At 43.0% G+C, this 20,554-nt stretch overlaps 3 protein-coding genes and 1 non-coding gene across 6 annotated transcripts in view; 2 read left to right on the forward strand and 2 right to left on the reverse strand.

Moving 5' to 3' along the window:
• The window catches only part of LOC112267027 (protein unc-119 homolog A-like), a 28,236-nt gene extending 25,080 nt beyond the window's left edge, over window positions 1-3,156 (reverse strand). The window contains exon 1 of one of the 2 annotated variants that reach the window (XM_042297368.1): window positions 2,646-3,156. In XM_042297368.1, coding sequence (XP_042153302.1) covers window positions 2,646-2,934 — 289 coding nt within the window. In that variant the 5' untranslated portion in view covers window positions 2,935-3,156. The remainder of the gene's footprint in view (window positions 1-2,645) is intronic. The other variant, XM_042297367.1, reaches the window with a different exon arrangement.
• A 2,153-nt stretch (window positions 3,157-5,309) lies between these two features.
• On the reverse strand, window positions 5,310-11,354 carry LOC112267024 (beta-crystallin B3-like). Its single transcript, XM_024445028.1, has 6 exons — window positions 11,243-11,354; window positions 10,118-10,191; window positions 9,808-9,926; window positions 7,827-7,959; window positions 7,527-7,669; window positions 5,310-7,415 (listed from the first exon to the last, which is right to left on the reverse strand). The coding sequence occupies exons 1-6, from the start codon at window positions 11,337-11,339 to the stop codon at window positions 7,247-7,249; spliced, it is 735 nt and encodes a 244-aa protein (XP_024300796.1). The 5' UTR covers window positions 11,340-11,354; the 3' UTR covers window positions 5,310-7,246.
• Window positions 11,355-12,942: 1,588 nt separating this feature from the next.
• Window positions 12,943-12,997, forward strand: LOC112267762. Its single transcript, XR_002956144.1, has one exon. It is a non-coding gene; the product is annotated as a U7 small nuclear RNA (small nuclear RNA).
• A 2,712-nt stretch (window positions 12,998-15,709) lies between these two features.
• On the forward strand, window positions 15,710-19,399 carry LOC112267025 (beta-crystallin A1-2-like). 2 transcript variants are annotated; one of them, XM_024445030.2, is made up of 6 exons: window positions 15,710-15,797; window positions 16,651-16,714; window positions 16,936-17,054; window positions 17,370-17,511; window positions 17,992-18,134; window positions 18,864-19,399. In XM_024445030.2, the coding sequence occupies exons 2-6, from the start codon at window positions 16,676-16,678 to the stop codon at window positions 19,009-19,011; spliced, it is 591 nt and encodes a 196-aa protein (XP_024300798.1). In that variant the 5' UTR covers window positions 15,710-15,797; window positions 16,651-16,675; the 3' UTR covers window positions 19,012-19,399. The 2 variants fall into 2 exon arrangements, with proteins under 2 accessions (XP_024300798.1, XP_024300797.1); XM_024445029.2 differs by having other exon boundaries at window positions 15,713-15,806.
• The last annotated feature ends 1,155 nt before the right edge of the window (window positions 19,400-20,554 follow it).

Raw genomic sequence — 20,554 nt, forward strand, 5'->3', positions numbered from 1 at the left:
AAGTTTTAATGACTCCAACCTAAGTGTATGTAAACTACTGCATGCTGAATAAATTCCTGCAGTGAATCCTGTATTTGATGTGCCTTCTACATAGCCCCCCTATGATCCCTGTTCATTTCCTTATATCATAAGCCCCATGCAGCATACATACAGTACACTGATAAGAAACCATTTCTCACTTCACAAAACACTCTCTCTCCATGGGCTAGATGACATTTATTTTCCTCATCATGCCTGTCTCAGAGAAACAGAGTGTCTCCCTCTCTTACCAGCTCTGAGCCACTGTGTCTCCCTGCAACCCCAAAATGGATGCAGTTACCTCCCAAAGCACTGCCATGAAAGTCATTTACACAGCAAGCCGTGTCATTTTCTCCTTCAGTCTTTCACTGGTTATTTCTCCTCCATATACTGGCAGTTCAGCAAAACATTTACAAAATGGATCTCTTTATAGTCTTGGTATACATGTAACATGTACATGTATACATTTGTATCGATTAAATAATTCTGATTTTTTTTGGTTCATTAATGCTGATATAAAAGGAGTAAGAAAACCATAGGACCAAATTCAACACGACTGCATGTCATAAAGGACAGGGTGAAAAAGAGGACAATGACATTCTATACAATGATCATAAATCAAATAAGTATCATTTCATAGCAGGTGGCTATCATAAAGCATTTGTGAGAGAAATGCCATTCATGCCATTTGATCTATGGTTTCCTGAATGTATCCTACACTGCAGCTATGGGGGCTAGAGACCAAAACACAATGTCAGAGACAGTGAACACAGCAAATGTAACACATACAGTATCAGTTAAACCTGCCTTCTAATCAGAAATGATATATCTTGTAAACAAATGTCCGGATGCGTTCTTCATTGAGTGTTTTGTTGCATTGCTGCTTGACTCTGAAGCATTAATTAACTAGAGTCTATCAGGTCATTGAAGCGCCACATTCCCTTCCTTTCTGACATAATCCAGATTACATGTCAGCGGAGAGCAGAGATTATCACTATGCAGCCTTCATCAGTGATTTCTGTATTATCTCACCACTGCAGCCCGATGCTGCTCTTCTGCTCTTCCTCTGGGGGTTACAGAACCAAACAGCTAACACTATCGGACAGGAACATGGATTAAAGGGATGATGTCGGCGGGCTAGTGTGCCTTTTGGGATGAGAACTGCTCCGGATGATGAGAAATGCCCTTTGCTTATAGCAGAGACTCTGCATAGTAACCAAATCATTCAGACACAAGCCTGTATGTATATTGAAATGACTCATCGTACATGGAGGCTAAGGATAAAGGCTTTATTACCATCTAGCTATCCAACCGCCACAGGATATTAGTTTGTGATATAAAATAGAACTAGAGTGTCAATATGGATGCATCCCAAGTCTCCAAAGTGGCCTAGACGTCAAGTGCATACAGAGTAGTACCGTAGTATACCTGGCCTTCCTTCTATTGTACTGTATATCCTCTACTGATGTGATGAAAGCAATATAACAGCCACCTGGCTATACACTTTGTGAGGCGGACGCAACTGCTTTAACCTGAGGAGCAGTCAGGACAAAAGACACTTGATAGAACCAGGATGCACTCAAGTGGTTGACATGAAGATGGCCACATTATATGTATTTTACAGCTCACCAGTCACCAGTAGCCTAGTGTGAATGCAGAAGGAACAGAGAGAGGACGTGTTTTATACAACAGCACAAAACATATATATTTTGCAACCCAAATGGCACCCTATTCCCTTTATAGTGCATTACTTTGACCAGGGCCGTAGCGTTCTGGCACATTGTTTTGCATTATTAAGATTATAGGGTGCCATTTGAGATGTCTCTATTGCGTGACTGTAGCTGTGTTGTTATGTGCTGTAACAATCTAATGCAGATCTTTAAACAGGTTCTGACTGTCTCAATCGGCAGGCACAGAGCACTGATCACCTGTTACCTAAGAGGAAACAGTTTCTTCAGGTTCGGGAAAGGATTTAGGAAAAGTATGATTTTCATTTTTTCATCAAGATGGACAACAGGGGGAATTAGAAAGAACAATCACATTAATACCTGCCTGTCTGGTTTAAAATGAATATTTACACTCTCTCTCTCTCTCTCTCTCTCTTTTGCTTCCTGCAGCCTTCTCTCTCTTTATCCCTCTTTCTAGCCCCCCCCCTCTCTCTCACACACACACACAGGGTTGTGTGCATACCTATGTACCGACTACTAAACCTGTCTGAGCTAGAGGCTGATAACCTACTCTCCTGTCTTATATCATTACCTAGTATGCCTATTATTGCCCACACAGAAACATTCAAGTATACATGTCGTTAGACTATAATTCCACTAGCCTATATAATCTGTATTTCCACCCCCACAAATATCCTACTGTAGCCTAATGTCCCTCTATGTCGTTGTCCAATGCACTGGAAGTATACCCTTGAAAAATGACAAACATGGCACTAGGGCAACTAATATGTTACTACGCGGATGGATAAATGGATAGATGGCTGCCCGTTAACAATGTAACGTTGTCGCTGTGGACCCGATGCTTCATGCCAGGCAACAGAGCAACAGCAGGTGCGCTGCGCCCAGAACCGTTCAGGTAGTTGTGAAGCTACCCGTAATACCAATTAGTAGCTTACTTACTTTCGGTGATCTTTTGTAACCCAAGTACATCCTCAGGCGATATTACGGGGTTTCTTAGCAACTCGTCTTCACTTGTAACCGGGACCCCAGCATCTGTCGAGTTGCAGCCTTTCTTCACTTTCATGGCCACGAGCGGTTGGGGTTGCGACTGCCGTGAACTAGTGCTGCTGCTGCTCTCGAGACCTTCGCTGCCACGGTTCGTATTATTAGTAGCTGCTTTCCTCGCACTGGCGTTAGGTGCGTCCTGGCTATTACACACAGCCTCTGTGCTGGTACAATAATAGCTCATTCTCCGTGCCTCCTCCCCCTCCCGATCTGGGGAAGATACAAATCAGTCTCTTTCACTCCCTCACCCAAGGCTCAACGTCTCTCACACTCGGTATTTAATTTAAATCCTCAGTTCTTTAAACCCGTCGGTCCGTGACTGTTTGTGTGCGGCGGCTGAATAGCCCTTGCGCTTGGAGCGCGCGTGCGGTGGTGATGACGGTTTACATAATGCAGAACGAGAGAGGAAGGGAGGATGCGGTGGGTCGTCAGCGCTCATACGAAAGCATCATAAGCCGTTCATGCAAATACATATCAACTCAATTGAGAGCAAGATATTCTCACAAGCTGAATGCTTTCACCCTGCATGCATGTCTGCTGTGGCCAACCAGCACATGGACATGCGCTCCCGCATTGAACAGCCTATGACTAATATATTTGTTACTGTATCTTCCAATCGATTTATGACATGATCATTACACGATTCCCAGAAACTGTAAAAACGGCCACTTAGCCAGTGTAGGTTATGTCAAGCAGTTTGTCCCTTTTTAATTGGATCACATCCATTACTATCCACATGTGCATATCCATGTTACATGTTTGAAGGTGAACTATTGCAGTTATTTATAATATCTACAGAAATCAACTATTCAGACAGCTTTTTGGGCACATTCTTACCATAATTAATTATGTGAATAATGTAACATCCTTATATATCTGGCTCATGTGGTTGTGTATTCTACACCACCATGAATTGTCCAGTAAGAAGCCATTAAGTTGTTTTTGTGGCCATATTGGAAAAGGGCTTCTGTGGGGTTAGTGAGTGAATTCTGTGATGGCCATATAGGTACAAATCTTTGTAAAACCCTGTTCTAGCTGTATGTGTGCAGGTTGGTGCCTCTATCACCAAAGTTACAATCCTAAAACACACACTACCGGAGAAAAGTTTTACAACACCTACTGATTCAAGGGTTTTTCTTTATTTTTACTATTTTCTACATTGTAGAATAATAGTGAAGACATCAAGACTATGAAATAACACATATGGAATCATGTAGTAACCAAAAAAGTGTTAAACAAATCTAAATATATTTTATATTCTTCAAATAGCAACCCTTTGCCATGATTACAGCTTTGCACACTCTTGACATTCTCTCAACCAGCTTCATGAGTCACCTGGAATGCATTTCAATTAACAGGTGTGTCATGTTAAAAGTTAATTTGTGGAATTTCTTTCCTTCTTAATGCGTTTGAGCCAATCAGTTGTGTTGTGAGAAGGAAGGAGTGGTATACAGAAGATAACCTTATTTGGTAAAAGACCAAGTCCATATTATGGTAAGAACAGCTCAAATAAGCAAAGGTCAGTCAATACGGAAAATTTCAAGAACTTTGAAAGTTTCTTCAAGTGCAGTCGCAAAAACCATCAAGCGCTATGATGAAACTGGCTCTCACGATGACTGCCACAAGAAAGGAAGACCCAGAGTTACCTCTGCTGCAGAGGATGAGTTCATTAGCGTACCAGCCTCAGAAATTGCAGCCCAAATAAATGCTTCACAGAGTTCAAGTAATAGACACATCTCAACATCAACTGTTCAGAGGAGACTGTGTGAATCACGCCTTCATGGTTTAGTTGCGGCAAAGAAACCACTACTAAAGAACACCAATAACAAGAAGAGACTTGCTTGGGCTAGGAAACACAAGCAATGGACATTAAATCAGTGGAAATGTGTCCTTTGGTCTGATGAGTCCAAATTGGAGATTTTTGGTTCCAACCGCCGTGTGGGTGAACAGATGATCTCCGCATGTGTATTTCCCACCGAGAAGCATGGAGGAGGAGGTGCTATGGTGTTGGGGTGCTTTGCTGGTGACACTGTCTGTGATTTATTTAGAATTCAAGGCACACTTAACCAGCATGGCTGCCACAGCATTCTGCAGCAATACGCCATCCCATCTGGTTTGGGCTTAGTGAGACTATCATTTGTTTTTCAACAGGACAATGACCCAACACACCTTCAGACTGTGTAATGGTTATTTTACCAAGAAGGAGAGTGATGGAGTGCTGCATCAGATGACCTGGCCTTCACAATCCCCCGACCTCAACCAAATTGAGATGGTTTGGGATGAGTCAGACCGCAGAGTGAAGGAAAATCAGCCAACAAGTGCTCAGCATATGTGCTAACTCCTTCAAGACTGTTGGAAAAGCATTCCAGGTGAAGCTGGTTGAGAGAATGCTTACAGTGTGCAAAGATGTCATCAAGGAAAATGGTGGCTACTTTGAAGAATCTGAAATATAAAATATATTTTGATTTGTTTAACACTGTTTTGGTTACTACATGATTCCGTATGTGTTATTTCATTGTTTTGATGTCTTCATTATTATTCTACCATGTAGAAAACAGTAAAAATAAAGAAAAACCCTTGAATGAGTAGGTGTTTTGACCTGTAGTGTAGCTGCCCCATTTCATGGAATTCTATGGTGAAGCTTCCAAGATTCTAATGTCAATGGCACAATATAGGCAATATTTAAACAATAGTTGCAGCTGATTCTTTCAAAGTTGGTTATATTATATATAATTTGAATGGTAATTTCATGGCCTTTCAGAACCACTTGTCAAACAAAGTTTGAAATTTATCAGGGTTCCTGTTTTAAAGCCATTTATACAGGTAATTCATTATGATATGTACCCTAGAGGTCAGAGGTCAAATTTCTGTTGACCTGAACTTTCTGAAAATGTGTCTGATGGATAATTGTGAATAAGCATTCCAATTATATATGATTAAAGGGTATAAGCGAGAAATAACTTGTTGTATACTTACATTGTTCGTCATATGGTAAATTCCCAATGGGAAAACAATTATTGGGATGGAGGGATGAAAGATAGAGTGACAACACACAGAAAGCTACCATTGCTGCACTATCACACATTTTCCAACTCTATGGACATAGACTTTCCAGAAAATCACTATGACAAATCATCGGCCCAACGAGCCCAAGGGCCCAAATTTGGGGGTCTGGCTCATGGACTATTTGTCTGATTGCATGAACATGACATGGTTACAATTTGTCGCTGTTGATGTTGATGCAGGATTGCCTTTGTGAGGATATCTATATTGAGTACAATAATTGTTTGAATGTTCAGCATAGTTTAGATTAAAATGTGGGACAAACACCACAGACAATCATAAAACACACAAGAGAACAAAAAGTCAAACAAGCAACTTGACATGAGCCACTGACTGCATGTCCAGCACTGAGGTTAGGAAGCTTTATCAATTTCACTTTGTTTTTTTTATTGGAAAGTGTATTTCCAGATGCCAGCATCCCTGAGAAATATATAGTGTATATAACAACATTCCTCTGCAACCCCATCATTAAGAGGGGGAGGGGTCTCCCAAAAGGTTGGCATGTCTAGAAAAACACTACCAGGTAGTCTACAGCAGCCTGTCTCCCAATCATACCCCCTAGCTCACTTCCTCCTTCAGACAGCCTCACTGCCTTAAACTGAGTCTGTTACCCTCGACCGAGTGGGTCATGGGCATAGCTTTGAAGCCTTGAAGGTAGAATGTCATTAGGGAAATTATGGTTGAGGTGGAATCCCTAGACTAGATGGTGGCCATGGGGAGAGTACATTGGTAAACAGTGTCTCCCTGTGGATGATTGAGCTCACTGTAGGGCACGGACACAGCACAGAGCTGGCAGCCGTCCATGGTAGTTTAGGGACTGGCTTGAGTGGAGTGTCTAGTATCTCTACTCTCTAAAATCATTCATAGATTGCAGGAGGGTAGAGCATTGTAATTAACAGGCTTATTCTGCATCATTTGGTATATAGCTAAGAAACAAGTAAGTAAGATGTATAAAATAAATTGGTTTGCAGATATGGAAACAAACTAGTGAACACAAACTAATGAAGGTATATAACTTCTTAAAATCTTTGTTAACTAATTCCCTTTCCCCCATTAAAATCCCTATCATAAATCTTCTCATGCTATAATTCTATCAGGTCTTGGAACAGAGAGTACAGCTATCAGTTTCACCAGTATTATTATATTCAGGCATTGTGGAAGTCAGTTGCAGGTGAACTGCAGTAACAACCTTTTCCCAGTAGGTGGCAATGTCTTCATTCAGCGATTGTGCAATACAGTACACACCCTGAATGTTACAACTAGTAAGTGATTGAGGTGGAGCCAGTGATGTTATGTTATTAGCTGTTAGCTTATGTTGGCTGTGTGGAGATCCAAGATGGAACTCCAGACTCTGGAATGGTTAGCTCCAGGGCTAGCCAGACCCGTTCCCCTCTGTCTTGCTGGCCCACAACCCGTCGCCTGCCTGGCCCCATCTAGACGGTCCACTCAAAGCAGCCTCTGCGATGTGTCTGCATGTCCCTCACTCTACGGATGGACTGGATCTGGGGATGGTGGGCGCCCCACTCGTTCCAATGCTTGAAGACGGCGCACTCGAACACGTACTGGTAGCCACGGTAACCGGGGTACTGATAGCCAACCCAACTGTCCCCCAGGGAGATGGATGGAGAAAATGAGAGAGAGTTAATGGAAGTTAACAACGCCTTAAATCAAATGGATGGGTAGATTGATTGATAAGTTAATGTGTCAACTCACGTTCCACCAGTGACCTGGATGCTGGCCACACGGTCCTGGAAGCCATAGGACCACAGACTCGGGATATCCTCATCACAAACTTCCATCTTACGGCCCTCAAAGTTATTACACTCAAATAGGCATATCTTGTGGTCCTGGGTGTCCTGTAGGTATAGAGGGACAGAGAGAGTGATGTCAGCAATAGAGTTTACCCACTTATTCAGCCACAGCCCCCAGACGAGGAGGGGAAGCCACTTAGACTAGAGTATTGATGTAGTGATGTAGTGATGGATGGATGGATGGATGGATGGATAGACTCACCATGCGAACAGGCCTGACGGACATGAAGCGGTCACACCTATAGCTGTTGCTCCAGGTATCCCAGCGGGGGTACTCTCCCTTCTCCAGCATGAACATCTCTCCGCTCAGGTTCTGCTGCTCATAGCCCACCCAGCTGTATGGGGACATTATAAAAGTGTTACAGCACAACTATAACACACTTATACTGAATTAACACAACTCTCTCATAAACATGATCAGAAGCCTTAAGACTAGGGATAGCTAAGTGATTTCAAGGTTCTTAGGCGACATCATGTTAGATGTCACATGTTCATTGCAAAAGTCATGATTCACTGGAGATCGCATGTTGTAAATTAACAATGTTTCAGGTGTGTGCATTGATCAGTTTAGTGAAGTATGGAATGGGAGAGTCCTAATAGTGGCCTGTGCGTGTCATGGGAGTGTTCAGTTTGTGGCTGTGGCGGGTTGCCCATCCAGTAATCTGCTATCTGGTAGGGGGGACCAGGTCTGCAATCTGGGAATTCTGCAGGGATTTAGCAAATGTCTGGCAGATCAGCTCCCATCTTCTGTCCAAGAATATGATTCTGAGGGTTTCGAGGTAGCTGGTGTACAACCCGCTAAGAATGATTCTGCAAGCTTTCTTCTGGACACGCTCCAGCTAACAACTTTACTCTAATGAGTCAAATAATACACTACATGACCAAAAGTATATGGACACCTGCTCACTGAAAATCTCATTCCAAAATAATGGGCATTAACATGGAGTTGGTCCCCCCTTTGCTGTTATAACAGCCTCCACTCTTCTGGGAAGGCTTTCCGTTAGATGTTGGAACATTGCTGTGGGGACTTTTAAAAATGTATTTTACTAGGCAAGTCAGTTAAGAACAAATTCTTATTTTCAATGACGGCCTAGGAACAGTGGGTTAACTGCCTGTTCAGGAGCAGAACGACAGATTTGTACCTTGTCAGCTCGGGGATTTGAACTTGCAACCTTCTGGCTACTAGTCCAACGCTCTAACCACTAGGCTACCCTGCCGCCCTGGCTTGCTTCCATTCAGCCACAAGAGCATTAGTGAGGTTGCTGAAACAGGAAAGGGCCTTCCCCAAACTGTTGCCACACAGTTGGGGGCACAGAATTGTCTAGAATGTCATTGTATGCAGTAGCATTAAGATTTCCCTTCACTGGAACTAAGAGGCCTAGCCCGAAATATGAAAAACAGCCCCAGACCATTATTCCTTCTCCACCAAACTTTACAGTCGGCACAATGCATTCGGGCAGGTAGTGGCATCCACCAAACCCAGATTTGTCCGTTGGACTGTCAGATGGTGAAGAGTGATTCATCACTCCAGAAAACACATTTCCACTGCTCCAGTCAAATGGTGGCGAGCTTTACACCACTCCAGCTGATGCTTGGCATTGCACATGGTGATCTTATGCTTGTGCGGTTCCTCGGCCATGGAAACCCATTTCTTGAATCTCCCAACAAAAAGAAAGTTATTGTGCTGATGTTGCTTCCCGAGGCAGTTTGGGACTCGGTAGTGAGTGTTGCAACCGAGGACAGTCCATTTTTAATCGCAACGCACTTCATTTTGTGTGGTAGGCCACACAGCTTTGAGATTGTGTGTCCTACCACTTCGCCGCTGAGTTGTTATTGCTCCTAGATGTTTCCCCTTCACAATAACAGCACTTACAGTTGACCAGGGCAGCTCTAGCAGGGCAGAAATTTGACGAACAGACTTGTTGGAAAGGTGGCATCCTATGACGGTGCCATGTTGAATGTCACTGAGCTCTTCAGTAAGGCCATTCTACTGCCAATGTTTGTTTATGGAGATTGCATGGCAGTGTGCTCGATTTTATACACCTGTCAGCAACGAGTGTGGCTGAAATAGTCAAATACACTAATTTGAAGTGGTGTCCACATACTTTTGTATATATAGTGTATGAATCCCACGGAATAGTTTCTATCTTCTATGTAAACAGATGCAGTTAGGCATGACGTACGGTCCACACTCCACCCTGATGGAGCCGATCTTCTCGAAGCCCTTCTCACACAGGTTACGGCACTCAGTGATGCACTCCATCATACGACCCTGGAAGTTCTCAAACTCAAACAGGTACATCTGAAAAGATAGACAATATCACAGCATGGTTATTTACTGTAATAAGTTATAATATAACACTATTAATGATTTGATATGGATATCATTGATCAAGATTCTTGTCTTGGGCCTTTATAACAACTGGAAATGCTGTATCTTGGCTAGAGATTGCATTATTAGAGTAGTTTGTAAAAAAAAATGTGAAGACCTACTTTGTGGGCACGCAGCCCCATGGCTGGGTGGCTCCCAATGCTGCCCTGGGCTCCAGAGTGGGACATGGTCAAATCTGTGGCCGAACAGGAAGAGATTGAGAGAAATAAAGAGGGAGAGAGGTTAAAGCCAAGCCTCTTGGAAAAACAACTTCATTTGACATCCATATTGTGACACTCATTTTGGTAATTTGGCAGACACCCTTATCCAGAGAAACTTACATGAGCAATTAGGGTTAAGTGCTTTGCTCAAGGGAACATCAACAGATTTTTCACATAGTTGGCTCAGAGATTCAAACCAGCAACCATTCGGTTAATGGCACAATGCCCTTAAACACTAAGCTACTTGCAACCCACCCCCCAGCTGTGTATCTATTCAACAGGCCCCCGGCCCCCTGGCGTCATATATCTGTACAGCTGAATAGATATCAATGAGAGATTGCAAAGAAGAATGTTTCCTACCAGAGAAAAAAATACCAACCAAATTTCAATATTCGTCTTTTGGCAAAAATCCATATTAAAACGCACTTCTCCACCCAAACTGTTAATACGAATATAATCTACTTTTATCTTGTCACTCAAGTATTTAATCTATACTGGTTTAGAAGATTTTTGTCTCTCATTATCTCTACTCCAAAACACATTGTGATGTTAAAGCCTGTTCTAAGAGACTTGCCTGCACAATTTACCCCCACTAAATATTATATCTATTCCGTAAATAGCAATTGCTCTGTGAAAAAATGCAATCTCCAAAGATCCTTTTTAAACAACTTGTTCAAGCATACTTTTCTTACAATTACTAAATTCAGTAGCACTGAGCACACTTTCATCTGCCAGATGCAGGGAGGCTTGTCATGTCGTATTACTGAGCTGAAAGGAGATCACAATCAAACATGGCCTCGCATCTCACTGACTGCCATTTCCCCATTAAATGAACCACAGAACAGACAGAATGTCAAAGTATTGCAAAACATCGCTCTCTTGATATAAGATAGAGTGTATCCCAGAGTTAATTGAAGTAAAAAAACTTTTTGACAGTCCCTGATTTAGGTCAAGGGATGAAGAGACCCCACCTTTGCCCCCCCATCTCTCTCGCTCACAACCCCCTTCCCTGAGCGTGAATCTCACCAAGTGGCTGCTTGTCAGGTACAAGGGAGGAACGGACATCCAGATGGATAAGCCTAAGAGTTGGAATCAGGCCCCCAGAGTAGGGATATATATACATTTACATCCCCACGCCGACTATTGGGCCGGGATCCCACCTCGTCATTGGATGAGTGGGGTTCTCTTTAGGTGCGGAGGGCGGGTCAGGGGTCATGTATGCTGATCTCCACTGAGCCGTGCTGAGTCGGCTGCTCACTTTGTTGTTCTGCGCTACTGTGGGGTCCTGGACACACAGCCACCATCATCAGCAGAATGTACCCAACTTCTCTCTCCCTCTCTCTCTCTCTCTCTCTCTGAGCAAGCAATGTGCTGATCTATTGTGTGTAGAACCGGCATGCAGGCACGCATGCACGCACACACACACACACACACACACACACACACACACACACACACACACACACACACACAAACAAACAAAACTCCACACAGTTAGGTGTTTGCTAGGTTTTGTTTTCTGCTATAGTGTGGGACCTCTCAACGGGACGGTAGTCTCTGCCAGACTGCTAACATCTTTTACAGTGAGAGGAACACAGCAAAAGGACTTGACACCCATGTCATTTTACAATTCTAGAATGTTTTACAGTGAAACAGGCAGAACCGGTCTGCTGGAGGCATAACATATTATTTGCCTGGCCTAAGTGGAAATGAGTCGGCTACAGTATGGTGAAGAAAGCATGTTTGGTAAAGGTGTCACATTATATAATAGCTACAGTATATCATATCAAGATAAGTGGTCAAGTGGATTAGGGTAAAAATAGGGCTTATTGATAATGATGCTTAATATACTCTAAAAGTCTAAGCCGTTGGGGGGGGTGGACGCATTGAATAACACGTTCATAAATGGGAATAAAGACAGTAAACATTTATCATAAGGATAAGGTTTTGAAGTGTCCGTCCTATATCTAGGAGACATAATATATATATATATATATATATATATATTTTTTTTTTGGAACAAAACTAACTTTTCATTTGTATGGGTTACCTTCAGACGAGTCGGTGACACTTATGGAGTTATATTAGTTTCTAGCCCAAACGGTTCGATTTTCGGGATGTCTCATGGTCTGACAAACATGGCTGTAGGTCGACCACCTTCCACTGCAGAAAGGGAGGTGTTCAGTATGAAATACTCTCCCTTCTAGATGTGCTGGGTTGTACCACCTCAAGGCTTACTATAAAAGCAGATGACAGCGCGCCTTATTTGGCAACGGTCTTGGTAAGCAACCTGGTCTCAGAGCATTTTGTATTATTCTGTACGTAAATCCAAGACATTCCATTTAGTATGATATGTTACGTTTCGTATGGTATGTATTAATTTGTGGACGTCCATCACCCATTTTATATGATATGTTACGAATTACAATTCATATTATATGTTATGAATATGCAAAGCATACAATATGTTACGAATTAGCAAAACGTGTGTTATGTTAAGAATTCTAGCTAGGTGGCTAACATTAGCTAGCTGCTAACGTTAGCTGGCTAGGGGTTAGGGTTAAGGTTAGGATTAAGTTTAGGAGTTAGGTTAAAGGGTTACGTTTCGGGTTAGGAGAATTTATGAACAATTCCCTCCACCCACAACCTCTCACCTGAATGCATTTTGATTTAATTTGAAGGTGTTTGGCAAAGGATGAAATTGTGGTTGAGAGTTACCCTTTAAGCAACATTTTCTCTTTTAGTATTTCTCCAGTAGGTTTCCTCAAGGAGAAAGCCTGCACTTCCATGTTAAAGATAATAAAACAAAAACACGACAGTAAATACTACAGTAATGTCTGCAAAAATTCTACAGTAAATACCATAGTATACTACAGTCAGCAAAACCACTACAGTAAATACTACAGTATACTACAATCTTCAAAAACACTACATTAATTACTGTAGTATATACTACAATTTTTTTTTTACTCCAGTATTCACTGTACTGTTTTGTTAGCAAAAACACTACAGTTGTCACACCTGCTCCCGCTCCCCCTCTCTGGCGCTCGAGGGCGCCAGGTTGCCCATCATTACACACACCTGTCACCATCGTTATGCGCATCAGCGCTACATTGGACTCACATGTACTCCATCACGGTTTTGATTGCCTCCCCTATATCTGTCTATTCCTCAGTTGCATCCCCGTGTCAGCATTATTGTCGTTATGTTTCCCTTGTCCAGAAGCTGTCCTTGTTTCGTTTCATGTCCGTTATTCATTACATGTTCACAACCTGTACTTGCTTCTCGTCTTCCAGCGTCTGTCCTCACAGAATGCTGACACCATATTGGAAGCATCAGGGAGTTTTTTTGTTTTGTTTGGCGACGTCGGGTCTGGGTCCCGCGGCCAAAGGAACCGTCAGACTTCCATGCCTCAGCCGGCTCGTCGAGCTCCCACGCCTCAGCCGGCTCATCGGGCTCCCACACCTTAACCGGCTCGACGGGCTTCCACGCCTCAGCCAGTTCGTTCGGCTTCCACACCACGGCCTGCCTGTCAGGCTCGCCCAGGTGGGCGCCCCTAGGGTACTGACACGCCTGCTCCCACTCCCCCTCTCTGGCGCATGGTTTTGATTGCCTTCCCTATGTCTGTCTGTTCCTCAGTTTCATCCCCGTGTCAGCATTATTTTTGTTATGTTTCCCTTGTCCAGACGCTGTCCTTGTTTCGTTTCATGTCCGTTATTCATTAAATGTTCACTCCCTGTACTTTTTAAAAATGTATTTTTTTACATTTTACCCCTTTTTCTCCCCAATTTCGTGGTATCCAATTGTTGTAGTAGCTACTATCTTGTCTCATCGCTACAACTCCTGTACGGGCTCGGGAGAGACGAAGGTTGAAGGTCATGCGTCCTCCGATACACAACCTAACCAGCCACACTGCTTCTTAACACAGCGCACATCCAACCCGGAAGCCAGCCGCACCAATGTGCCAGAGGAAACACCGTGTATCTGGCAACCTTGGTTAGCACGCACTGCGCCCGTCCCGCCACAGGAGTCGCTGGTGCGCGATGAGACAAGGACATCCCTACCGACCAAGCCCTCCCTAACCCGGACGACGCTAGGCCAATTGTGCGTTGCCCCACGGACCTCCCAGTCGCGGCCGGTTACGACAGAGCCTGGGCGCGAACCCAGAGTCTCTGATGGCACAGCTGGCGCTGCAGTACAGCGCCCTTAACCACTGCGCCACCCGGGAGGCCCACTCCCTGTACTTGCTTCTCATCTCCCAGCGTCTGTCCTCACAACAGTGAATGGAGCCAGCAGCATACCATCCTGCATCCGACTTTTGGCTTGCCTCTCAAGCGAAACAGCGTTGATCCTGGATGGGTGACCAGATGTTGCTGGAAGAGATGTTGGAGGGCGAGTAGGAGACAGTCTTTCTTCTGGTCAAAAAATAAAATAAAAATTCCAATGCCCCAGGGCAGTGATTGGGGACATTGCCCGGTGTAGGGTGCTTTCTTTCGAATGGGACGTTAAACGGGTGTCCTGACTCTCTGTGGTCACTAAAGATCACTAAAGGTCACTAAAGATCCCATGGCACTTATTGTAAGAGTAGGGGTGTTAAACCCTGGTGTTCTGGTTAAATTCCCAATCTGGCCCTCATACCATCATGGCCACCTAATCATCCCCAGCTTCCAATTGGCTCATTCATCCCCCCTCCTCTCCCCTGTAACTTATTTTCCCCAGGTTGTTTCTGTAGATGAGGATGTGTTCAAAGTCAACTTACCTGGTAAAAAAAATACTGCAGGAAAGTCAGCAAAAACACTAAAGTGAATACTATAGTATTTATACCATAGTATTCTATAGTATTTTTTTAATTTGGGAAGGGCTTCTGAAGAGTGCTGTCAGTGAGTATGAAATTCTTGGTTCACTGGAGATCTTGTTAGTTTGTTGAGCACACTTGTTTTCTTTAATTATAAAACTTAATATCACTCATGATGAGAGTGTAAGTGTAAGTCATAGGTGCCTCAGAACATCTGATAGGGTATAGCTGAGATTTTTTTACGTGTTTTTATTGATGGATGATATTAATCTGATGGTTATGTTCACAGCATTACAATAACAGTATGTTCAATACTGACCAATTGTCATCCAAAAAACACATTTTTAAATGGTTAGATTTTTGGTACATCCTCCTTCTGACGTGTCTCCCTATCTTTTTTCTCAACATCATATACATTAACTACTGCAAGCATGTCGTGGGTTAGGGGCTGGGCTATGACCAGGGCAGGGCTGGGCCAGGACTGGGTGTAGTCTATGTCTGTATAATCATGCGGTCCGGACAGTTGTCCAGGGGCTTGTGCTAATCGGCACTGGGCACGGTGCCCTGCGTCCAGACCAGTACACCAACACACCGTGGCTTTAGAGAGCCTAAAGCCCTGTGGCTCAGTATGGAACAATGGAGGGCCCAGTAATGTGCTGACTCCTAGCCCGTCCTGCAGGCCTGGGCTCCATTCACCACCACTGTGTATAAATAGGCCCGTTTACTCAGGGGTCAGGACATCGTTTTGTGGAGCCCCCCGTGAGCGCTACACAGCTATTTTTTGGGGTAGGTCAGGTAAGCCCTCCATCTTTAGACCGTTCAGCCTATAGCCTTTTGCCAGCATTGTTGTCCATTTACATTCTCCATTGTCCTGTTTTTTTCCTTTACTGTTTTCTGCTGAGACTTGGGAATGTATAGAAAGGGTCATATGCTCACAAACACATAGGAAACACACACACGCTCTAAATGGACACACCAATCGTCATCACTGTCAACATCATGCATCACACTAGAATGCTACTGTATGTATGCTGTGACGCCATCAACAGCATAGTTTACGTTACACACTCAGAGTGTAACAATTGCATGACTTACAGGCACATGATACAATGGTTCACCATGTAGAATTTATAGCAACTAATAAAGCACAACATCATTATCACAGATCATTCAGAAATGTGGATGGATGCTTTGCATTGTACTACTTTGTTTGTGGTATTACATACCAACGCTAGATACCAGACCTATGTATTGAAGAGGAGTTTCAGTATTATATTATGGTATTTGCACTTCTCGATTGGTATCTGTGTCCTACTTTCTATCAACGCTCTGGCTTTAGCTAGCTGTTTTTGTGGTGTGCCTCTCCTCCCTCACCCTTATGTGCATTGTATTATCATCAGCAAAAGCATAGGGCATTGCTTTGTTTGGGTTTGTCTCTAGAATAGTCTATAGTCCCTACAATATGAGCATAACCATAACATGAATATATTTGGGCATTAGCTGCTGGGCACAGACTGATGCAAGAGCTCGAGCTGACTGGAGATGAGGCTCATGGTGGTTTAGTCATGTCAGCCCTGGTCTCCCTGTCAGACCAAACAGAAATGTGACTCTGCATGACTGTGTGCTTTCTGCACTGCAGGTCAATTTTTACTGAGATATCAAACATGGCGCTGACTACTCCTAACCCAATGGGACCATGGAAGGTGAGTCAATGTTGTGTATACCATGTTTCCACAACAATTGAACTACGTTCCACAACCTTTCACATTTTCATAACAAGTCTTAAGAGGAGGAAAAAGGAAATCTTTGCACACAGCAGTGCGTTCTCTAGCAGAGACACACTGGTTGTGTTAAAAACACATTTGAAAAAAACATCAATAATGGTTTGGAAAATTGCAAATATGCACTATATCCTCTGTTCTAGATCACAGTCTACGACCAGGAGAACTTCCAGGGAAAGCGTATGGAGTTCACTGCTTCCTGCCAGAACATCATGGAGTGTGGCGCGGACAACATTCGCTCACTGAAGGTCGAGTGTGGAGCGTAAGTCAGCCAGTCCCCCAAAATACAAAGACATCTACATACTGAAGGATATTTATCTCCCTGACAGGTTACACGTTATCCTTCAAGGGCCAGGGGACTATTGCTCAGGCAACCATTTCTAAGGGATACTGATAGACATATACTGTATCATGGAAAAACACAATTTAATAAGAAAACATGACAAAGTCTTGCCCCACCCTTGCATCTATCCACATGAACATCTGTCTGTCTGTCTGTACCATTTGTCTCTCTATCCTCTCTATGTCTCTCTGTCACTCTTTGTCTCTCTATCTATCTCTCTCTCTGTATGTGCAGCTGGGTTGGGTACGAGCACTCCAGCTTCTCTGGGCAGCAGTTTGTGTTGGAGCGTGGAGAGTACCCTCGCTGGGAGTCCTGGAGCGGCAGCAACGCCTACCACATTGAGAGGTTGATGTCCTTCCGCCCAGTCTGCTCTGCCGTGAGTGTACTAGTCAAGCCTACTTCCTGTTCCTGCCGGACCAGGCCAGACAGACACTATCTTCTGTGGGCTACGTTCCAATATTCATTGAAGAATTCCGCTTAGAATGCCCAATACATTGATTAATTCACATAATATGCTAGTACAGATAATGGAACACAGGCCTGATATTGGCACAGAAGCCAGGGTTCTGGTCTCAGTCCATGTCTCTGGCTTTTGTGACTGACACTGACAGAGTCTGGCTCTACTCACTGTTACTGACACTGACATTATTACATTTAACAGATACAAGTAGCTATCCTTGGTAGCCTCTACCAGCGTTATTGAAAGCACTAAATAACAAAGTGAATAAAACACTGTTTTATAAAGATTTCCTACTTTCCCTCATAATTCTACACAGTATATATTTTGTAAATAGTTCTGAGAGAAACAGGTTAAATGTAACATGAAATTTCCCACTCCTCTCTCTGAACTGCATAGAACCATAAGGAGTCCAAGATTGTGGTGTTTGAAAGGGAGAACTTCATTGGCAAGCAGTGGGAGATGAACGATGACTACCCCTCCCTGCAGGCCATGGGCTGGGGCAACAACGAGATCGGATCCATGCAGGTCCAGAGTGGAGCGTAAGTAGCAGGAGTAGAAACCTTGGCTTCCTTTTTCACACTACAGAAGACTACGCTCATAACAATCAGAAGTAGAGGAATCAGTTGTGTCTAGTGGTCAGGAGACAAACTGCTAAAAAGGTGTAATGTGCAGTAAGAACAAAATTCATTGTAATAACTATATAATTAAAATCTATTTTAATAACTAGATCAACTTTGAGAGGATAATCCTTTCTGTCATTGATCATAATAGAACTAAGCGAAAAACTATTTCAGGCCTGAAATGATGAATTATCTAAATGAGTTCCAGTGACCTTACTGACCTCTGCCAAATGTGTTAAAGGGACATTATGGTGAAACATTTGAAACAATGAGCTATTATATGGTGTCCCTGGATATTATACAGAGGACTAACATGCACTGTAGAGGCTAACTCTTTCTGATCTACACGTGTCTAGACTCTAGAGCAGGGATGGACAACTTTGATGGGGGTGGGGGCCACAAACAAAATCAGAACACCATCATGAGGGACTATAGTGGCTGGGGGTTTTGCATACCCACATCCATACCCCCACTTTTAGTCAGACCCGGCCCTTAGCAAAATTTTGTAGATTTTTTTGTGGAACTTGATCTGCGGCCGTACAAAAGTGGCCGCCATTTGCCCACCCTTGCTCTACAGAGTAAGGGCTCGGGCTTGTTTCTTGGTATTTTATCACTTCACCCTCTTCCTCTCTCCCTCTCCCCCATTAGCTGGGTATGCTACCAGTTCCCCGGTTACCGTGGCTACCAGTACATCATGGAGTGCGACCGTCATGGCGGAGAGTACAAACACTACAGGGAGTGGGGCTCCCACGCTCAGACCTTCCAGGTCCAGTCTCTGCGTCGCATCCAGCAGTGAGAGCTTCCACAGCCTTCTCCCTCTTTCACCCTTCCTCCTCTCCTCTCCCTTCTCCTCCTCCTCTTATCCCTCCTCCACCCTATCATTCCAAGCTTGGCCAGTAGTCCTGTCAGACCTCCAAGACCAACGCTTCCTGACGCTTCTGGTGCTCCACAGCGACAAACATGTTTACAGCACTTTTTTTTCTTTTTTCCATCGCTTAAAGAATAAAAACAAGAGAAGAAGATACGCCCCACAGCAAGCGGAGAGAAGTGTCTCGGGTGGTGTGGTGGTACGACTCAGGCTTTGATTCTGTTCTTCAGTGTTGTCACAGGGAATTCATAGCCACAGTGATCAATAAAGAGAGAATGAGCAACAAAAATAAACAGCGATACAAGAGTGCTATTAACCTGCTCAAGTGTCTTTACTCTTTTCACTGTCTTTTGTCTCTACTCTCCACTTGCATCTTTTCTTCGCAGTCTCAGCCTTTTCCTCTGTAGGCTACTACTTTGTAATGAAGGCTTCACTATCTGTAATAGAGGTTAGAAGAGTTGATTATGTCAATATGCACCTGCCTACCATATAAAAGGGCTATAATCTACTGGTTCACGTTCAGCATCAGGTTTTCCGGTCACTATAAACTGGGGTCAAATTGGCAGTGGTGTAAAGTACTTAAGAAAAAATACTTTAAAGTTCTACATGTGTCGTTTTTTGGGGTATCTGTACTTTACTATTTATATTTCTTACAACTTTTACGTTTACTCCACTACATTCCTAAAGACAATAATGTACTTTCTACTCCATACATTTTCCCTGACACCCAAAAGTACTTTATACATTTTGAATGCTTAGTATTAAGTAAAAGTCTAAAAGTATTTGGTTTTAAATATACTTAAGTATCAAAAGTAAACATAATTGCTAAAATATACTTAAGTATCAAAGGTAAAATTATATATCTTTTCAAATTCCTTATTTAAAGCAAACCAGGTGGCATAATTTTCTTGTTTTTTAAATTCACAGATAGCCAGGGGCACGCTCCAACACTCAGACATCATTTACAAATGAAGCATGTGTTTAGTGAGTCTGCAAGATCAGAGGCAGTAGGGATGACCAGGGATGTTCTCTTCATAAGTGTGTGAATTTTTCTGTCCCGCTAACCATTCAAAATATAATGAGTACTTTTGGGTGTCAGGGAAAGATTTGGAGTAAAAAGTACATAATTTTGTTTAGGAATGTAGTGAAGTAAAAGTAGTCAAAAATATAAATAGTAAAGTAAAGTACAGATACCCCCCAAAAATACTTAAGTAGTACTTTCAAGTAATTTTACTTAAGTACTTTACACCACTGCCGTCTGGTTTGCTTAATATAAGGAATTAGAAATGATTTATGCTTTTTCTTTTACTTTTGATACTTAAGTATATTTTAGCAATTAATTTACTTTTGATACTTAAGTATATTAAAAAGTAAATACTTTTTAACAAGTATGATTTTACTGGGCGACGTTCACTTTTACTTGAGTTATTTTCTATTAAGATATCTTTACTTTTAGTCAAGTATGATAATT

Source organism: Oncorhynchus tshawytscha, linkage group LG14 (assembly GCF_018296145.1).
Source record: "Oncorhynchus tshawytscha isolate Ot180627B linkage group LG14, Otsh_v2.0, whole genome shotgun sequence".
Classification (NCBI taxonomy): domain Eukaryota; kingdom Metazoa; phylum Chordata; class Actinopteri; order Salmoniformes; family Salmonidae; genus Oncorhynchus; species Oncorhynchus tshawytscha.

What these genes read in the sequence shown, in the direction of transcription:
- LOC112267024 (XM_024445028.1), bottom strand. Translation starts at nt 11,339, where the DNA reads ATGTATATATATCCCTACTCTGGGGGCCTGATTCCAACTCTTAGGCTT. An exon ending in ACCTGACAAGCAGCCACTTG is followed by an intron (nt 10,192 to 11,242) that starts GTGAGATTCACG and finishes GTTCGGCCACAG; the next exon opens with ATTTGACCATGTCCCACTCT. An exon ending in CCGTCAGGCCTGTTCGCATG is followed by an intron (nt 7,670 to 7,826) that starts GTGAGTCTATCC and finishes CTATACCTACAG; the next exon opens with GACACCCAGGACCACAAGAT.
- LOC112267025 (XM_024445030.2), top strand. Translation starts at nt 16,676, where the DNA reads ATGGCGCTGACTACTCCTAACCCAATGGGACCATGGAAG. An exon ending in ACCCAATGGGACCATGGAAG is followed by an intron (nt 16,715 to 16,935) that starts GTGAGTCAATGT and finishes CCTCTGTTCTAG; the next exon opens with ATCACAGTCTACGACCAGGA. An exon ending in CTGAAGGTCGAGTGTGGAGC is followed by an intron (nt 17,055 to 17,369) that starts GTAAGTCAGCCA and finishes CTGTATGTGCAG; the next exon opens with CTGGGTTGGGTACGAGCACT.